Genomic DNA, 15,935 nt, shown 5'->3' on the forward strand with positions numbered 1-15,935 from the left:
GGTAAAAGAAGAAGATGTCTTTGTTTAATCACAGAGATACAACTTAAAACCAAACCAGAGACTGACAGCTGCTGAATCAAAAGCAAAAGGAGTGGAAACTAATTTCATTTGATGCCTTACCTGTGGTGTAGTGTATTGCCATACATTAATGAAAGGGGACTAATGAAGAGTGATCTGACTGACCTGCAACAGCCTGAGATTTCTAAGACATTCCATGCTGACCCTCACAAAAATCGAGAGCTTTCCAAATGAGAGAGGTCCACCCAAGAAGAATAATCACAGTCACTCAGTACAGGAAAGGAAAGACCCTCAGACTACAATAAGCGAAACAAGAGGTTGAGCTCTGCCTTCTGACAGGGAGGCGAAGCAGCTAGCTGACAGGACTTCTCAAGGTCTGCTTTTCATCAAGAATGGAAATTCCATTCCAGCATTGTACAAAAAGCTGGTTTGTATTTCAGCAGGTCACCAAAAATTATCAGAAATTTCTACCAAAAAAAATCCATTTTGAACACAACTGCCAATGGATTCCCATCACACACATAGATGAAAGCACACCTTAAAGCCTGTTACTGCGTCACGGGTGCAGGCAACTCACTACATTGGTAAAACTCTTGCTAGTTAAAGAAACAAAGTAACTGCATATAGAAAACGTGCTTAACAGTGAGATCATGGTAAACAGCCTTTATTGCAGCCTACTTTGAAGTAACAGCTTAGCTGCCCCAGAGAGTTAAACTCCCACCTTGCTGTTTCAAAAATCAAAGTTAGGTTAGCAGCTCCATGTGGCTTCTAACAGCTGAGATCCAAACCTGTACGAGAGCTCTGCCTTCTGTTGCTTTTGGGTAGGAAAGACATTGCTGAGCAAATTCCCCACAGCAACCTGACCACAAGGTACACTTTAATCAGCTGTTGTATCTTTCTAAAGAGAAGGTTGGGAAGAGTCTAGAGAGTGATGCGCTTTGTGGCCTTACAGTTCATAGTCATCTGGATGGTAGAGCTCACTCATGAGGCGGTAGATGTAGGAAGGTGCGTTACCCCCGATGTTAGAAATGAAGAGAGTAATGAGCTCTGGAGGGACGTAGTCAAACACTGGGCAGTGAACATTGATCTTTGCCAGGATCTCCCCTGTAAAGTGAATAGCAGCAATATTAGGCAAAGCAACTCAAAGTACATTTAGCCTTCTGAACATCTTCCTGAGCTCACTGGCTATGTGCATGCCATCCTGAAGTCAGTACTGGAATGTCCTGGATACTTTCCAGCTTCCTCACTGATGTCATGGAATTAGAGGTATACAGCAATCTTGGATGAATGGCAGCACTCTCTTTTGGTAGTTTTTACTGATAAAAGACCACAGATCCCCTGATGTAGTTACTAATTGAAAAAAAAAAAACGCCAGTATGTAACCAGGATGTAAGAGTCCTGATGCTGCCAAAGTTATTATTTAAAGAAAAGCTCAGAAGGCCAAAACCAAAAACCTGTGCCAAACCTGGTAGTCTTTGTCACATAGAAACAGGGCTTTGAAGGAGGCTTTGCTATCTGAAAAGGTACTTGGGAGCTGGTGCCTTTCTGAAGATGGTGCTTCTGTGGGCAGCCCATTGCAGAGATACTGGGCTTCAACAAGTGGATCACACAACAAAGTTTCAGGAGGTTAACATGAGTTGTAGGAAGGAAAGGAAGCTGCCCTCAGCGTTGGGCATCTGCTCTGTCCCACAGGAAACTTCCACCTGCCTGGCACCATTATTACAATCCTATAATAAAACACTGACTATTTCAGAGCAGAAGCAAAAGTGCAAAGATAGTGTTCAAGGGAAATCCTTTCTCTGTACTTCCTGTAATAGAAAGTTATGTATAAAATAGGATGGTTCCCAGCACTTCTCTTCTGCTTAAGACAGTAAGAAAGGATTTTCTGTCTTGGGTTACAGGACAGTCTTACATTTAAGCTTTATGTGAGCTATTAAAAAATTTCTTTTAAATTATAGTCTGAACCAGATTGACCAGGCTATATAAAGAAGAACCAGTACCTTCTGTGAACGGCAGCACTTCCTGTGTGTGACACAAACTTGTGGAATGAATCTTCTTCATTAGGAAACTGAATGAGAAAGAGTACAGGAAGGGGGGGGGGGGGGGAGAAAAAAAAAAAAAAAGACTGCCTCATTATCCTAGTGAAAACAGAACCTGAGTGCTGGAAGCAGAGGAAGATGACTGCCAGGTGATACGACACTTGTTTACAATAATTACATAGTGCTTGTGCCTAGAACTCCTGTAACATCTACAGGTGAAGGGTTTTCCCTCAGCACTTTTAGAGCCACCTACAACCTGGCTGCCTTTCTGCAAAGCCTAGGGGACTGGAGCAGAGAAGCTAAATCCTCGGTCTGCAACTTCATCTGGCAATACTGAGAAAGTAGGGTGCAAGAAACAGTTTAGAGCATCTCATCTACCTCCTCTGTCAGTACACAGGGTCTTTCAACACCAAAGATATAAATTGAAATCCGCTGTGGTTGAAGAAAAAATAACTATGGTGATGTCAGTCTCTAGTAGGCAGTGGTCTACATCCTTACACCTCATGCACTGCTTACCACATGTGGCAGAGGGTGCTTCAAGGAGACCCTCCTCCAAATGTGGCATGCGTCAGGACTTCCTATGTGAAGTAACAGCACCAGATGGGGGAGATGGCTCATTTACCAACCTCCCCTTGGGACAGATGGTGCTGTCCATCCTGAGCTCCCACAAGCGTAAAGTCACCCCCCATCTCTATGTAGAGCAGGCTTAGTCCTGAATTGCTGCTGTGCCTACCTGTGGTGACAGCTTGAACATGGGGGCACACACAATGAGCGGAGTGGAGTGGTGTTTAGCTGCCAGCGCTAGAGTGTGAGTCCCACTCACAGCGATCAGGGCGCCGTTGGCCAGGATTGTCTTTGTACCAATGATGACCTTAAAAGGCAAATGAGCATTAGATAGCATGTTCCACAGCAGAGTGGGGAAGGAACGCTTCCTGGCTCGGACCTGCTGGATGAGCTGGAGGAGGAGTTTGTCAGAACAGCCAGCCAGCCAAAGGCTGGAGTTACAGGGACAGTTGGATGCCTGATCTGTTTCATCTGGCACTGGCTCTGCACCGAGACGTTCCTCTCTAACAAGAACATGACTCCAGCATGGTGAGGCCAGCACAGAGAACTTCAGAGGACAAATGTATGTTCTACTGCAGGGAACACTGAGCAGAAACTGGGCTGTGTTCCTTGTTGTTCTACAAGCCCGCAAAGTAAGCATTTGCACAAGTAACTTGAACTGCTGCCTGCAACAATGCCCTTGCTGTAAGTGGTGTAGCTAGATTTTTATTAAGTAAAAAGATTTTTTTTTTTTTGAGTTTGGAGTGCCAAGTCTTCATCTCTATAAAAGTACAGAACAGGTATGTTGTTTGAAAAAACACACCTTGGTGATTCCCTTCGCCACCAATTTTGCATTCCAGACAAGGAGAGTTTTTCCTCTTTGGAAATGCTGCTTTTTGTTCCATCTTCTTTAAAACTAAGGTTAATCCTTTTGAGGCCTCTCCTGCTTCGTTTCTTATAACTGTTCTGCCTGTTAGCCACTAAGGCAGAAAAACCTATCACTGTGCAGTGAGCCATCACACTGACTTGGGATTCCACCCCAAATCTCCACCCCAGCTGTAAACAGGGACTATTACAGTTTTGAGTTTTCAGTGAAGAAATGCATCCATCACTGCTGGGACCTGTGGCTGGTGTGGGAAGCCAAAGCACCTAACCTCCTGTGAACTCCCTCCTCCAGTGGAGCCCTCCTTACCTTGTTGACTCGAGACATGACCGCAAAAATAGCTGCATCGCTCATGACAGTAGTTTCAATGTTCTCTTTAGATAGCCGGACAGCCATTTCGTGACCCTAAAAAGGAGAATCCAATTGGTCCCCTGGGACACAGCTCCTTGCAGTGCAGTTGTAGAGATATTAGCACTCAATTCTTGTCTGAACTGCGAAAATACCAAGCGATGGGGCACAAATACAGCCCTCCAACTGAAGGACACAGGGTACGATAACAAGCCGCCTTCAATCTCTCAACTGCAAAGGAACTTCTGTAACACTCAGCTTGCCTCCAGAGACAAGATTTCAGTAAGAATGCGCAGGACAGCGTGGTGCCTGGAGACGACAGCCAGCTGGGGCCTTACCTGGCAGAACGGTGCACACTCTGCCACAATGACCTGGAATTTCCGCTTGCGGGCAGCTTCCTTCAGGAAAGCCTCAACAGTGCGCGAGTAGCCAATGGTCATGATCACCTCATTGGAGTGGATGTGCTCCAGCGCCTGCATAGCAATGTTTTCAGTGGTGCCCTCTGTAACAGAAGGAAGCCATAGGTGGAAAAGCAACACTTGTGCTGCTAGGGCTGTCCAACAAGATCATTTTTTACTACAGCGATGCTACAAGCACTGGTAGAGCAGGAACAGCTTTTCTCCCTGTTCTTTTTACCAGTGGACAGGGACCAAGAAGCTGGCCCTTGAATACCCTGTGCTCCCCAGCTACTCCTAGAAATAGCCACACTAAAAACTCTATTGTGAGGGGAGTGGATTATGTCAGCACAACTCCAGATAACCACCATGCCCATGCAACAACTAGTGACAGTTCAATAGCACTAGAACCACACAGAAAGGAGAGGCAGGGCAACCTGTGCCTCAGACTGAGAGCTGGACACCTGATCTGTCACAAGATCGCAGAAGAAGAAAAATGTATCACAGTGCTCTGTGACAAGGGTCAGGTTATATGTGCATAGGGATTAAGTCCAACCTTGGTGTATTTTTTAGACTCTTCCTCAGAGGACTCAACTTCCCAGAAGACCAAGAACACAGGCCAACAGCCCCCACTCTGTTCCCTCTGCAGTGTTCCACCCATCTCCCCGTAAGCCAAACTAAGTCCTGGGAGCAGCAGGACTTCAGTTCCTTAGTTCCTTCAGGTTAAGCCTCCCTGATCCTTGTTGTTTTCTTTCCACCCAAGAGGAGGGGAAAGCATCGCTCCCATCCCATAAGAAGCTCCACCCCTGGGGCAGTTCAGACCCATCCGTTACCTAGCTCTACTAGCAGCTCATTAATAGCTTCAATAACATTAGCTTTGAGGGGAGGATAAGGGGTGTTGAAATCCTCGCTCAGTCCTCCAGAAGTCAGCAGTTTGTGCAGAGATTCTTGCTGGTCACTTTCCTCACTGCGCCCATGAAGCCTGGGGCGAGATGAGAAACAGCCTTTCAGCCTCGGGAGAGAAGGCAGGGGCATGGCCAGGCTGAGTACCATCCCCACAGCGCAGCACACCTGGATGTCAACAGAGAGGAAGGAAAACCACACACAGGAGGCACGCCACAGTGTGCTGAAGAGCTTCCCTAGCTGTCTCTAGCAGAAAGACACCCAAAGCTCTGCCATGAAGTGCCTTCCTAAGTTGTATGCAAACGCTGCAGCCCACAGATGAGGAGCAGGCTCAAGGTGACTGCTCCAGTAGGATGGACCCTCCTGGGAATGCAAGGAGAGAGGCCCGAGGTCAGGGCACAGACTGTTCTCGTGCACCCACAGCACTTACGCCAAGAGGAGTTTCACTAAAGGAAATGTTATCAGCTATGCTGAAAATGACAGGTTTCCTCTGATGTTAAACTCACCGAGCCCCTCTACAGGAGAGGCGGGAACAGGGGGGTGATGGAAACTACAGAGATCTCACAGAAGCAGCAGGACACGGTGTGTGGGAAGGCTGTTCTGGGCTCCTAGGAGGGGTACAGGCAGCAAGACCTGTCAGTATAGGGTACAGGGGTACGCCGGGGTACAGGGGCACTTCACCTGCCATACTCTTCCCGAATGACCTTCAGCACTCGCCGCACCATGTTGCCCACAGTTGTCTCAGACGGCTGGGCTGCCATCATCCTCTGGCCCTCTGTCCGGATCAGATCCATGAGCTCTCCTGAAAGAGGGAAAGGCCTTGGTTATTGCTGCCCAGAGCAAACCCACGCAAGCATCAAACCGATGCGTGTGCCCCACAGATGCCTCACAACCAGAGACTGGTGCTGCCACTAGTAATGCAACACCAGGAAGCACAGAGATGCCAGCTGAAAGCTGCTCACAGGGCTGCTCGTTCCACTGCGGTGTCTGTACTGTGAATCACCTGGACGCAGCACACACTCAAAACTTACGGAAAACCATAAGCAGTAAGTTGAGTGACAGAGGAAACCGGCTGCTGCTGGAACAGCCCATGCTCAGACCGACGCATCGAGAGAAGAGCAAGGCTGTGGGGTGGGAGGTTCTGCGGCTCAGCAGGGCAAGTGCTGGAGCCCGGACCCACTGGCAGCTGCCAGCGAGGCTCCCGGCCGCACCGGCCACCGCACACGCACCGGCCGCCGCACCGGGCCTGCCCCGGCCTTGCCACTCCCTCTGCACCCTACGGCCGCCACCGGAGCGCCGGACCCGGCAACTGCCGAGCCCCTGCCGCCGGGCTCTGCTGCCGCCTTCCTCCCAGCACCCGGAAGAAGCACTGCGTCCGCCCGCCGCCGCCCTCACCGGCCCGGCTCCATCGCCCGTGCGCGATGATCTTCCGCAGTAGCGACAGCGTCTGCCGCGCCGTGTCCTCAGAGCGCGGCCGCTCCCCGCCGCCCCGCAGCCGCGCCACGAAGGCCTCGATCTGCTCCGAGAGCTCCGAGCCGCGCTCGGCGGCGCCCGGCATGGTGGCGGCAGCGCTCCGGCCCCGCTGAGCTCCGTAGCCACTCGCCCCGCTTCCGCTTCCGCCGCCCCGCTTCCCCATTGGCGGAAGCTGCCAAAGCGCTCCCACCCTCCTGCGGTGGCGCAGCCAATGGGAAGCGCGGGCGGGCTGCGGCTGGCAGGGAGTGGCGGAGGCCGCGCGTGGCCTGGGCGGCGGGGGGCAGGGAGTGGGTCCGTCACCGGGGAAACGGGGGTGGTGACCCCTGACCCCGCGTGGCGCGGGGGCTTGTGGGCCGGCGGTGGGCCGGGCCCAGAGGGGCGGGGTGCGGCCGGGCTTCGCTGCAGGCCGCGGTGCCGGTGCGGGGCGGCCGGGTGGGGAGTTCTGGAGCCGGGCGGGCGGGGGCGGCGGGCCGCCTCCCTGGCGAGGTGCCCCTGGTACAGCCCGGGGGGCGTGGTGCTGGCGGGGTCCCCCGGGGCGGAGCGGCGGGGCTGCCGCCGCACGGGGAGGGGCCGGGCCTGCGCGCTGCCGCTTCGGTGGTGGGAATGCTGCGGGCCGGTGTCCGGAAGGGCCTGTGCGAGGGAAGGCAGCGCCTGTGCTGTAGGGCGGGAGGGAGGGAGCCGGGCCTGTGCCGAGCAGCAGGGAGAGCCCATGTGCAGGGATTTACTTTGGACGGTGCGGTGTTCCAGGCGCAGGGAGCCAAAGCAAATGGGGTGGGAAAGGCGCAGTTCCTGGCAGTCCGATTGTTCTTGCTGGCAGAGCCAGAACCGGCCCTGGATAAGGCAGGAATGTAGCTCCTTTGTGTCTAGTTCCTGGAGCGCTGTGTCCAGGGAACAGGCAGGAGCCGCGGAATAATTCTGATTGCGGCACTGCTGTACTCCGTGGTGCTGCTCTGTGTCCTGTTGGTTTAGATTAGGAAATCAAAGCAAACTGGTTTATGCTGGAAGCTTTCAGTAGGTGCTTTCTGTAGGGGCCTGGAGGGCCTTGGGTGCTCGTCACATCTATTTTGTGCTTGTCTGATTCTTTAGGACTCACCAGCTGCTCTCCAAGGAGTGTCAGGTCCCCAGGAAGGTGCCAACAGCCGGTGGGTTGCGTCTTGGGGACATATTGCAGATGATTTGTGACCCAAAGCCTGGGATGGACTGAGTCCTTCCACACCTCTCTCCTGTGGCTTCCTCAAGTGCCCCTTCCTCAAGTGTGCCTGGAAGCCAGAGTGCATGCCAGCCTGCGGAAAGAGGCTTGCTGCATCACCTGGTGAAAGGCGACATGTCTGGGTTTGCCTGGATGTGCTTGGGGGGTGCTGCTGCCCTGGCTGAAAGTCACAGTTTCCCTGCTTGATGAGCTTGTCTCGTTCTTTGCCCCTGGAGAGAGTCAGTGAAGGGTAACAGGGTTTGCCTTGCTGTGGGTTCAGCTGTACTGGGCCCTTCTGTGCCAACCAGGCATGTTCTCGTTCCCTGCTGCCTTCCCTTCTCTTCCCCCTTTTCCCCAGCTTTAGGGGTCTGTTTTCTTCCACCTTGTGTAAACTGGAGGCTCCCTGGAGCCAGGCCTACCTGGCTCTGTATTTGCACAGGGTCACACACTTCATGCTTTTGCCTGTCCACACAGCTACATGGGAGGCAAGGCAACCCATCAGCTGCCTGCCTCTGCTGCTGGCAGTGCCTGCATATTGCTGTGTGCCAGCTGCCATGGCGTGCAGAGACCGCTCCCATGTGTGCACCCTGGGACTGGGACATGCAGTGACTTGGTAAAAAAAAAAAAAAAAATTGCTTCGGAGCTTTCCTTTGTTTGTTTACTTATCTCACTAGTAAACAGAGCAGCTCTTGGAGATTAGGCAGGAGAGGGAGAAGAAGAAGGGAAACCGGACTCTGAGGTTATGACCTCCTTGTGGATGCTGGGCTGTTTACATTCCCTGCTCTGGTCCCAGTAACTATTGCGGGGCAGTTTCTTCTCAGCGCCTTGCCAGGCTACAGAGGTTTTTCCCTGCTCGCACTGTTCCTGCCCTGTTCCCTACAGCACTTTCCACTGGGCATTGCTGCCACAGCCAGCCAAAGACGGCCAGCAGTCTGGTGTCCCTTGAGGGACAGAGTCCTGCACTTGGTCTGCTGCCTTGTATTTCATGAATGAAAGGCTCTGAATGGGGATTTTGGGAGCTGTTAGCCCTGTGGAGCTGAGCTGAGCCAGATCCTGTGGCTCTCTGGAGAGCTGAAAGGCAAACTCCAGGCTCTGGCTGCTCAAAGGGACCGCAGCTGAGAGACATCTGGTTGTCATTATCCAGCAGCTGCTGCCAGGACCCATGAGTTAGGCAGGGAGTGCCCAGGAGGACTGAAAAGGAGGGAGTGGAGAAGAGGACAGGCAGTGTGGGGAGCACGGGGCAAGTGGGGAAAGGCAACTGGAAAGATGCATGTTGGTGTCCTGGTGTACTTAGCTGAAATCTTGCTGCCTTGCAGGCGGTGCTGGCCACTGTGGCAGAGGCCATGTGGTGGGATGTGCACGTGTTCATCCCTGAGCAGCCGGAAGGAGACTCATCTAGTGGTCCAAAGTTGCCAGGTGTTGCAGACTAGGACCCCACTCTCCTGCTGCAGCCACAGGCAGCTGCCTGCTGCATAGCACACCCTCCTTCCCTTCCCTTCCCGAGTGTATCCAGGTCCCCTCCAGCAGAGTTGGCTGCTGCAGCTTCCCAGTTGGTGCGTGAGCAAGCGAGGAGACTGACACGACTGCAGGGGTTGCTGGTGCTGTGGGCAAAAGAGCTGAGCAGGGGATGAGCTGGCCAGCTGAGCAAGGCAGCACATTTTCGGGGCCTGCAGAGAAGCTGAAAACTGGTTCATCTCCTTGGAGAGCTGCCAGCCTGCCCAGGATGGTGTCCTGCTCTGTACCCTCAGGGGTGGCTGCTGGAGACACTGCTCCCCTCCACCCAGTGAACTCTGCATCCCAGGGGACCAAATGTCATCCCCCAAGTGCTCGTGTGAGGGAGGAGAAGGCAGGACAGAGGCTGGGTAGAGCCCGAGCGCACTGGAACATCCTGTGCTGGGAGGCTGTTTGGATTAGAAACTCTCGGCAGATAAGTGGGCTGGATGAAATGCCAGGGAGGGAAATTGGAGTTTGCTGAACTCTAGTAATTGGACTCGTCTGCAACACCCGGGTAAGCAAGGCGGGATGCTCACGCGAAGGGAAGGAGCCAGCAGGACAGAGCCAGCACAGCCACGGCCCAGCAGCAGCAACAGGGCAGGCTGTCAGCGCAGCACGGGCTGTGAAGGCTGGATAGGTGACATGGGAAGACGCAGCATAGGGTCATCGCTGGATGCCTAAGCCACTCGCTGAGCACAAATGACTGAGTTAAGGATGGCATGGGAATGGGGGGAATGCAAAGCACAGTCTAAGGGGAAGGGTGCACCAAAGGTGCCTTTGGTGTGGTAGGATTGCTCTGTGGAAGGTCTGTGCTCAAAGACTTGAGACAAAACCAGAGGGGACAACTGAAGCCCAAAGCTCTTACAGCCAGAGATGCGGAGGCAGGGCTGTTAAGGAGGCAGGAGTGAATGCTGAAGGGCTGAGGAAGCCTAAACCAGTGTTTTCTGCGTGCTACGGGGGAGAAAGTAGGTCGCTTAGTAGGTGAAGGGGGTGGAAATGGTGGGCTGAACTGAGCACCGAATGCACGCGTAAAACTGGAGCTTCCAGGGAAAGAGAACAAAAACCCCAAACAAACAGCTGGTGATCAAAAGCAGGCATGTGAATAGCTGGAAGGGTCAGCTCTGGGGGTCTGGAGGTGCACGCACGTGTTGCCTGCGTCATCGGCAGTTTTAGCATGCTTGAAATTCATGGGTGACGCTGCAGGTACCGGGGCACGTGTTCTGCTGGTCCTCGCTGATGACCCGGTTAACAACTGTCCCCTAAACTGGCCATCCTTGGGAAAGTGTGGCTGCTGTGACTGCCTGGGTGGCTGAGGAGAAACAGGCAGGGCGTGCTATGGGGAGTAACTGGGTGGATTCGGTGCCTTACGTTAGCGAAGGGTTGGATGCAGCTCCTTGCTCAGCAACCCGCGTGTACGTGCGCCTGTCTGCCTGGAAAACGGCTGCTGGCTCATCCTGGTGTCAGCGCAGCGCCCGCGGGCAGGCTGAGCCCATAGCCAGACCCTTGCGGTACCGATGGAGTCTGCGATCCCTACGGGAAAAGAGTAGGCGGTTCTGAATCTGGCCCAGGGACCATCTCTCCTGCCAGCAAGTTTGCCGTTTGTGCCCCTCTCCTTTTTAGAGCCTTAAAAATAGGGACCAAGGCTGGGAAGCAGGAAGGTTTTTCTGGGCTGCCCCGCGCCATTGCCAGTCTGCGGGAGAGGCATGGGAAGCTGGCGTACAGATGCCTCCCCTGCATGTGGAGCCTCTCTCGTCGGCTCGTTCATCTGTGGCAGCTCCCCAGGTCTCCTCTCAGGGATGCAGGCAGCTGGAAGCAGCTGGTTCAAAGGCCAGGCTGGTCAGGAAGAGGCGCGGGAAGTGTGGGAAGTCACTGCATGTCATGTAGGAAAACAAGCGCCGGCGAGGGATGAGGGACCGCGGCGCAGGGCTGTGCGGGCGGTGCTGGCCCCGGCATTGCTGATGGTGTGCCAGTTCTTTGTACCCGGAAAAGGCGTCGGTTTGGTCGGTGCCACCAAAGGCACGAGTGGCTCGGGGGGGCTGGCTGGCACCGTGCAGGTGTTGGCCATGGCTCTGTCGCCGCTCAGAGGGCACGCAGCAGGCTGGCCGCGCCGGGGAGGAGGTGATGGCAGGGGCCCGTCCCTCCAGGCTGGCTTCAGAGAAGCCTCCGAGCAAATGGCGGCGCGGCTGCAGGAAGCCAGGGCTTTGGGTCGAGACTGGCCGCTTTGTGGTCACCGAGGGGTCCGTGACACCAGCAGTCTGGGCTGCTTCCTGGTCACCGGCCAGGTCCCTGCAGTTCCTCCGCTCATGCGCTCCCGGCGCTGCAGCTGGCCCCGGCCTCGCTTTGCTCATTGTCTGCTGCGGGTGATGGCAGCTATTCAGCGGCTGCCAGGTTTCAGGGAAAGGGAGAGATGAGCCACTCCTCCACCCACGTTCTGGGAAAGCCTCGGGGATGAAGCCCTGCTGATGCACACGTTCGCTCCTCGACGGGGAGAGCGTGCTGCGGAGCCTGCATCCCCCTCCGCTCGCATCCCACAGCCCCCCCCCTTATCAGCAGGCGTGATGCTGGGGAGCAGAACTTGGAAGCAGCCTGGGCTGCTGCCCCGTCCTGCACAATAGCAGAGCCTGCTGCTCCCTGTCTCCTCGCCTGTTTGCCTTCCAGAGCCAGGCAGAGTCTTGCCATCACTATTATTTTGCTTTGTGTCAATATTATGACAGCTAAAAGCAGGAGAACTGCATCCACATGATAAGCAGCCAGAAGCTCTGGGCTGGGTGTGGATGGGGATCGAGTTTGGCAGGGGAGAGGAGCTCCTGGCAGCCCCTGCCCACCGGCTGGCTGGGCCGAAGGGCTGGGAGGCGAGGGGCAGCAGCGGAGCAGCTTCGTGCCCGTGTGCCTCTCCTCTCCGTTCTATGCTCACCGCCCTCCTGCCAGGAGAGATGAAACAGGGTAGATGTGCAGAACGTGCTTGGTTCTCCGGTGGAAAAGTAACCTCCATCTCTTTCCTGGGGAGAGGGGCGGCTCCGCTTCTGCTGGGAGAGTCCCGTTCCTCCTGGGGTTGCCAGACCCTGTCCCTCCTGCCCCGTGAGACAACGTGGGGTGTTTCATCTCTGCCGGCGGTGGGGGGTCATGTACACGCTGCTGTGCCAGTCTGTCCTGGTCGCAGCCTGTTTGGGCTTTCCCAAGCACAGCACACTGCAGCCACCGGAGAGAAATTCCTGCAGGCTTTCTGGGGTCTGGGGCCTCTGCTCCCACCCAGGGCTTCAGGAGTGGGGCTGGGGCAGCGGGAGGTGAGCCGTGCTGTGGGAGCTTCCCGCTCCGCACTCTCGGTACCTCTCGTACAAGGGGCTGTTTGGCGCAGGCACTGCATGCCCTGCGGAGGCTGCTGACGACGCGCTTACCTGTAGGCACCCACGTATGCTTGGGGCTGCGGTTCGGCTCTCCGGTGCCTCGCCCTGCTCCAGGGCTGTGCTCTCCTGCAAACACCCGCGGCCTGGCCAGTCCCTTTCGTGCAGGGCTACCTGGCCAGCTGGCCACCGAGCAATGCGGATGCAGCCGGCAGTGTCACCAGTGTCACCTCCCAGCCAGGCACACCTGACTGACAGCTGGGCTGGGAAACAGCTAGGCATCATTAACCCCCCTGTCTGCTGCTGGCATTGCTTTGCCACCTGCCCACAGCTTTTTGCCGGGTGGGAAGGTGACTCTGTCCCCTGCCCCAGGCTCAGCCTCAGCACCAAACCCAGCCTGTGCTAGAAGAGGAAGCACTAAGCTGAGCAGTGCTGGGTCCGCCAGCCACCGACCTGTTCTGGAGCGCTGGCTGGCTGCGGGTCATGGCTTCTCAGGGCTTGGCTCGGGCAGTCTCAGGGATCTCCTCCTGAGTCGCATCATCCCTGACTCCACAGAGGATTTAAACGGTGCCTGGATGCAGCAGATGGGCTTGCTGCGGGCTCTGCCTGGCCAGTCTCCTGCCTTGAGTGCCCCTGGGCAGCCCTGGTGCCCATCCCGAGCTCGTGCCTGACCTGAGCCAGCCCTAGTGCCCGTGACCCAGGGGCAGCCAGACCCTGCTCTCCCCAGCCATGCAGCCGGGCCATCAGGTGCCTGGGGTTTTGGTCACAGGTCCCTGGGGAGGCTGAGCTCCCCTCCCGAGGAACCAAAACAAACAGCAGAGTTCCTGCCACGTGCAGCCGGGGCTGACTAAGGCCGGACGCTTCCGCCTGCTGCGGGCAGCAGCGACTGGGACCGTGAGCCACCACCATCGGGGTGTGCGGCATGGCTCATTTCCCCCTATTGTCAGCCTCCCCCTTGGCAAACACATCCCCCTGCGCACCTGGCCTGGGAGGAGGCATTGACTCCACAGCAAGCAGCCGCCGGGAGCTAGAGATGTGCTGCTGCTGGCGCGTCTCTGAGCTGGAGCCGCTTCGGCATGGCTCCAGGGAGTCCTTCAGGGTGCCCAGGCAGGTGGTTTGCAGGTTGTTTCCTTGAGGAGCAATGCTGGCCACCCAGGGGTTACTGGTGCAGCCCTGCTTGCCTGTAAGGGCACTGGAGAGCCCTGTGTTTCGCAGAAGAGATCAGCAGCGAGATCTCTCAGCAGGGAGGCCTGGGTTTCCCTGTGCAGAGAGGCTGGTGTTGGTGAAGCCTCTGCCAGTCCATGCTTATCCCCTTTCCCACCCCCACACGCAGGTACACACAGCTCCAAGCAGCCAGCCTCCAGCCCTCTACCTTTTGCTTTCCATCCCCACTCCAGCGGCATCACCTGCAGAAGACGGAGGGGGTTTATCTCAGCACTAGCTACGAACCAAGCCCTCCGTGCTCACTGATGGGGGGGCTTAGGAGGGTCGAAGAGCTGGATCACAGGGCCTGGGAAAGCAGCTGAACAGAACGTCGAGGGTGAAACATGGGTGCTCTGGGATGAAGGGCGGGCGTGAGGAGCCCTGCGCCTTATGTCTTCGTGCTGACGTGGAGGTGAGCCCGTGCCCTGGCAGGGCTGCGCTGGGTGTGCTTGCAGCCAGGTACCGGGGCTGGGGCTCACCCGCAGCAGGGATGCACCGTCACTGCCCACCCGCCTCGCTCCCCAGTGCTGCGAGCGGGGCAGGGAGGTGGCACAGGCGAGCGGTGGCAAATTGAGGCGATGCTCTCAGCCCACACATGGGGCTCACCGTGTGGGAGGCATCTGCCCTTTAAGGAAATGTCTCTATTTGCCTTATGTCCCAGGCCAGTCCCTTGAGCCTTCTCTGTCCCTTGTTCCCAAAGTGCGTAGTTCTGCTCCCCAGAGCCCAGTGGGCGGCAGCACGCGGGACTGGTGCATTTATAGCATCGACCTCCAGCCCTGTCCTGCAGCTGGGGAAGGGTAAGCTTGGCCCCCAGGGAAGGAGCGCAGCAGAGGGGAAAGCGAGCGGCCATGGCCCCAGCCAGCTGGATATTTCTTCCATTTGCAGAAGGATGTTGCTGGTCACAGGTTACCAGTGTCCAAATATTATTTCTCTGCTCCTGTCTCTGCTCCATGCTGCCTAGAAAGGGGATGCTCATCCCAGGAATGTAAACTCTGCCCAAGGCCTCTGAGGAAATAGCTTCAGACCAGGAACAGGATTGCACTCAGCAATTAAGGGCTGGTCTCCCCAGCCACACGGCTCCTGGGGGAGAGCCCTTTGCTCCAGCGCCAGAAGCTGGCCTTGTGTCTGAGGGGTGGCCCCGAGGGACCTTCCTGCAAGGACAGGCGTGAGGCCCCATGTGGTCACGGTCTTTGCAATAACAGGATTCTGTCTGTCCAGTGAGTTGGCAGCAGCTGCTGCTCGGGGCAGCCTCTGGTCTGGGCTCTCAGGTGGGAGGAAACACTCCCGCTCCCGTCTCAAAACCATCCCAGGGGAGGTGTGGGGGGGTGCCTTGGCCCACGATGGTCGGTGGGGTGGCAGAGGGACAGCACAGCCATGCTCCAGCCACGGCAGTGGGGGCATTACGTGCTCCCTGCTGCCCAGCTGGGGATGAGGGTGAACAGGCAGCCCCCTGCAGCCAGCCGCCGCGCTGTGCCGATGGGTGATGAACTGCAGCGCACCCGGGCCCCCCCCCCTTGGCGGGGCCGGGATTTCTGCACGCTTATCTCTGCAGCATCTCCCTGCTAATTTGCCAGGCCCCACTCCAGCAGCTTTCTCACACACTCAGCAGTACCAAAGCCTGGAAGCTCCAGGCAGAACTCCTGGAAGATCCAGGCAGGACCCAGCTCCCACTGATGCCTGAGCCACTGCCACCTGCATGGCCCGGTGGGGCTGGGGACAGGGGGCTGGCATGTCCTGCATCCCCTGGGGACAGACCCCACAGGTCTGGGGACAAGGCACAGGGACAGACCTCACATAGAGGTGGGCAGGGAAGCCCTAGAGCAGCCTCCCCACCCTCCCGGGAGGACAGAAATGTGAATCCTGGCAGGGACACAGAGCCGTCACATCCCCAGGACCTGTGGCCCACGGGGGATCATGTTGCCCGCTGGCATCTCTTCGCTTCCCACTTTTCCTGGCTGCTGGGGCTTAAAAATAGAACAGAAAAGGCCACAGAGCTCCTTTGGGCTTACCCTTGGTGGCAGCATTTGGCCCCAGACCCACTTGAGGGCACAGCTGTGCCCCTGCCCTCCCCAGCTGGAGGGACCCCCCACAGCAGCCAGGCCCGGC

The 15,935-nt window shown here is 56.4% G+C and overlaps 1 protein-coding gene across 1 annotated transcript; it reads right to left on the reverse strand.

Moving 5' to 3' along the window:
* Positions 1–666: 666 nt before the first annotated feature.
* On the reverse strand, positions 667–6,754 carry EIF2B2 (eukaryotic translation initiation factor 2B subunit beta). Its single transcript, XM_055800030.1, is given in 9 exon segments — positions 667–1,122; positions 2,019–2,046; positions 2,048–2,086; positions 2,791–2,928; positions 3,793–3,888; positions 4,170–4,333; positions 5,060–5,208; positions 5,811–5,931; positions 6,525–6,754. Coding segments are annotated over 9 exon segments (1,056 nt in total). The 5' UTR covers positions 6,688–6,754; the 3' UTR covers positions 667–964.
* Between the last annotated feature and the right edge of the window lie 9,181 nt (positions 6,755–15,935).

This window comes from Falco peregrinus, chromosome 1, assembly GCF_023634155.1.
Source record: "Falco peregrinus isolate bFalPer1 chromosome 1, bFalPer1.pri, whole genome shotgun sequence".
Lineage (NCBI taxonomy): Eukaryota > Metazoa > Chordata > Aves > Falconiformes > Falconidae > Falco > Falco peregrinus.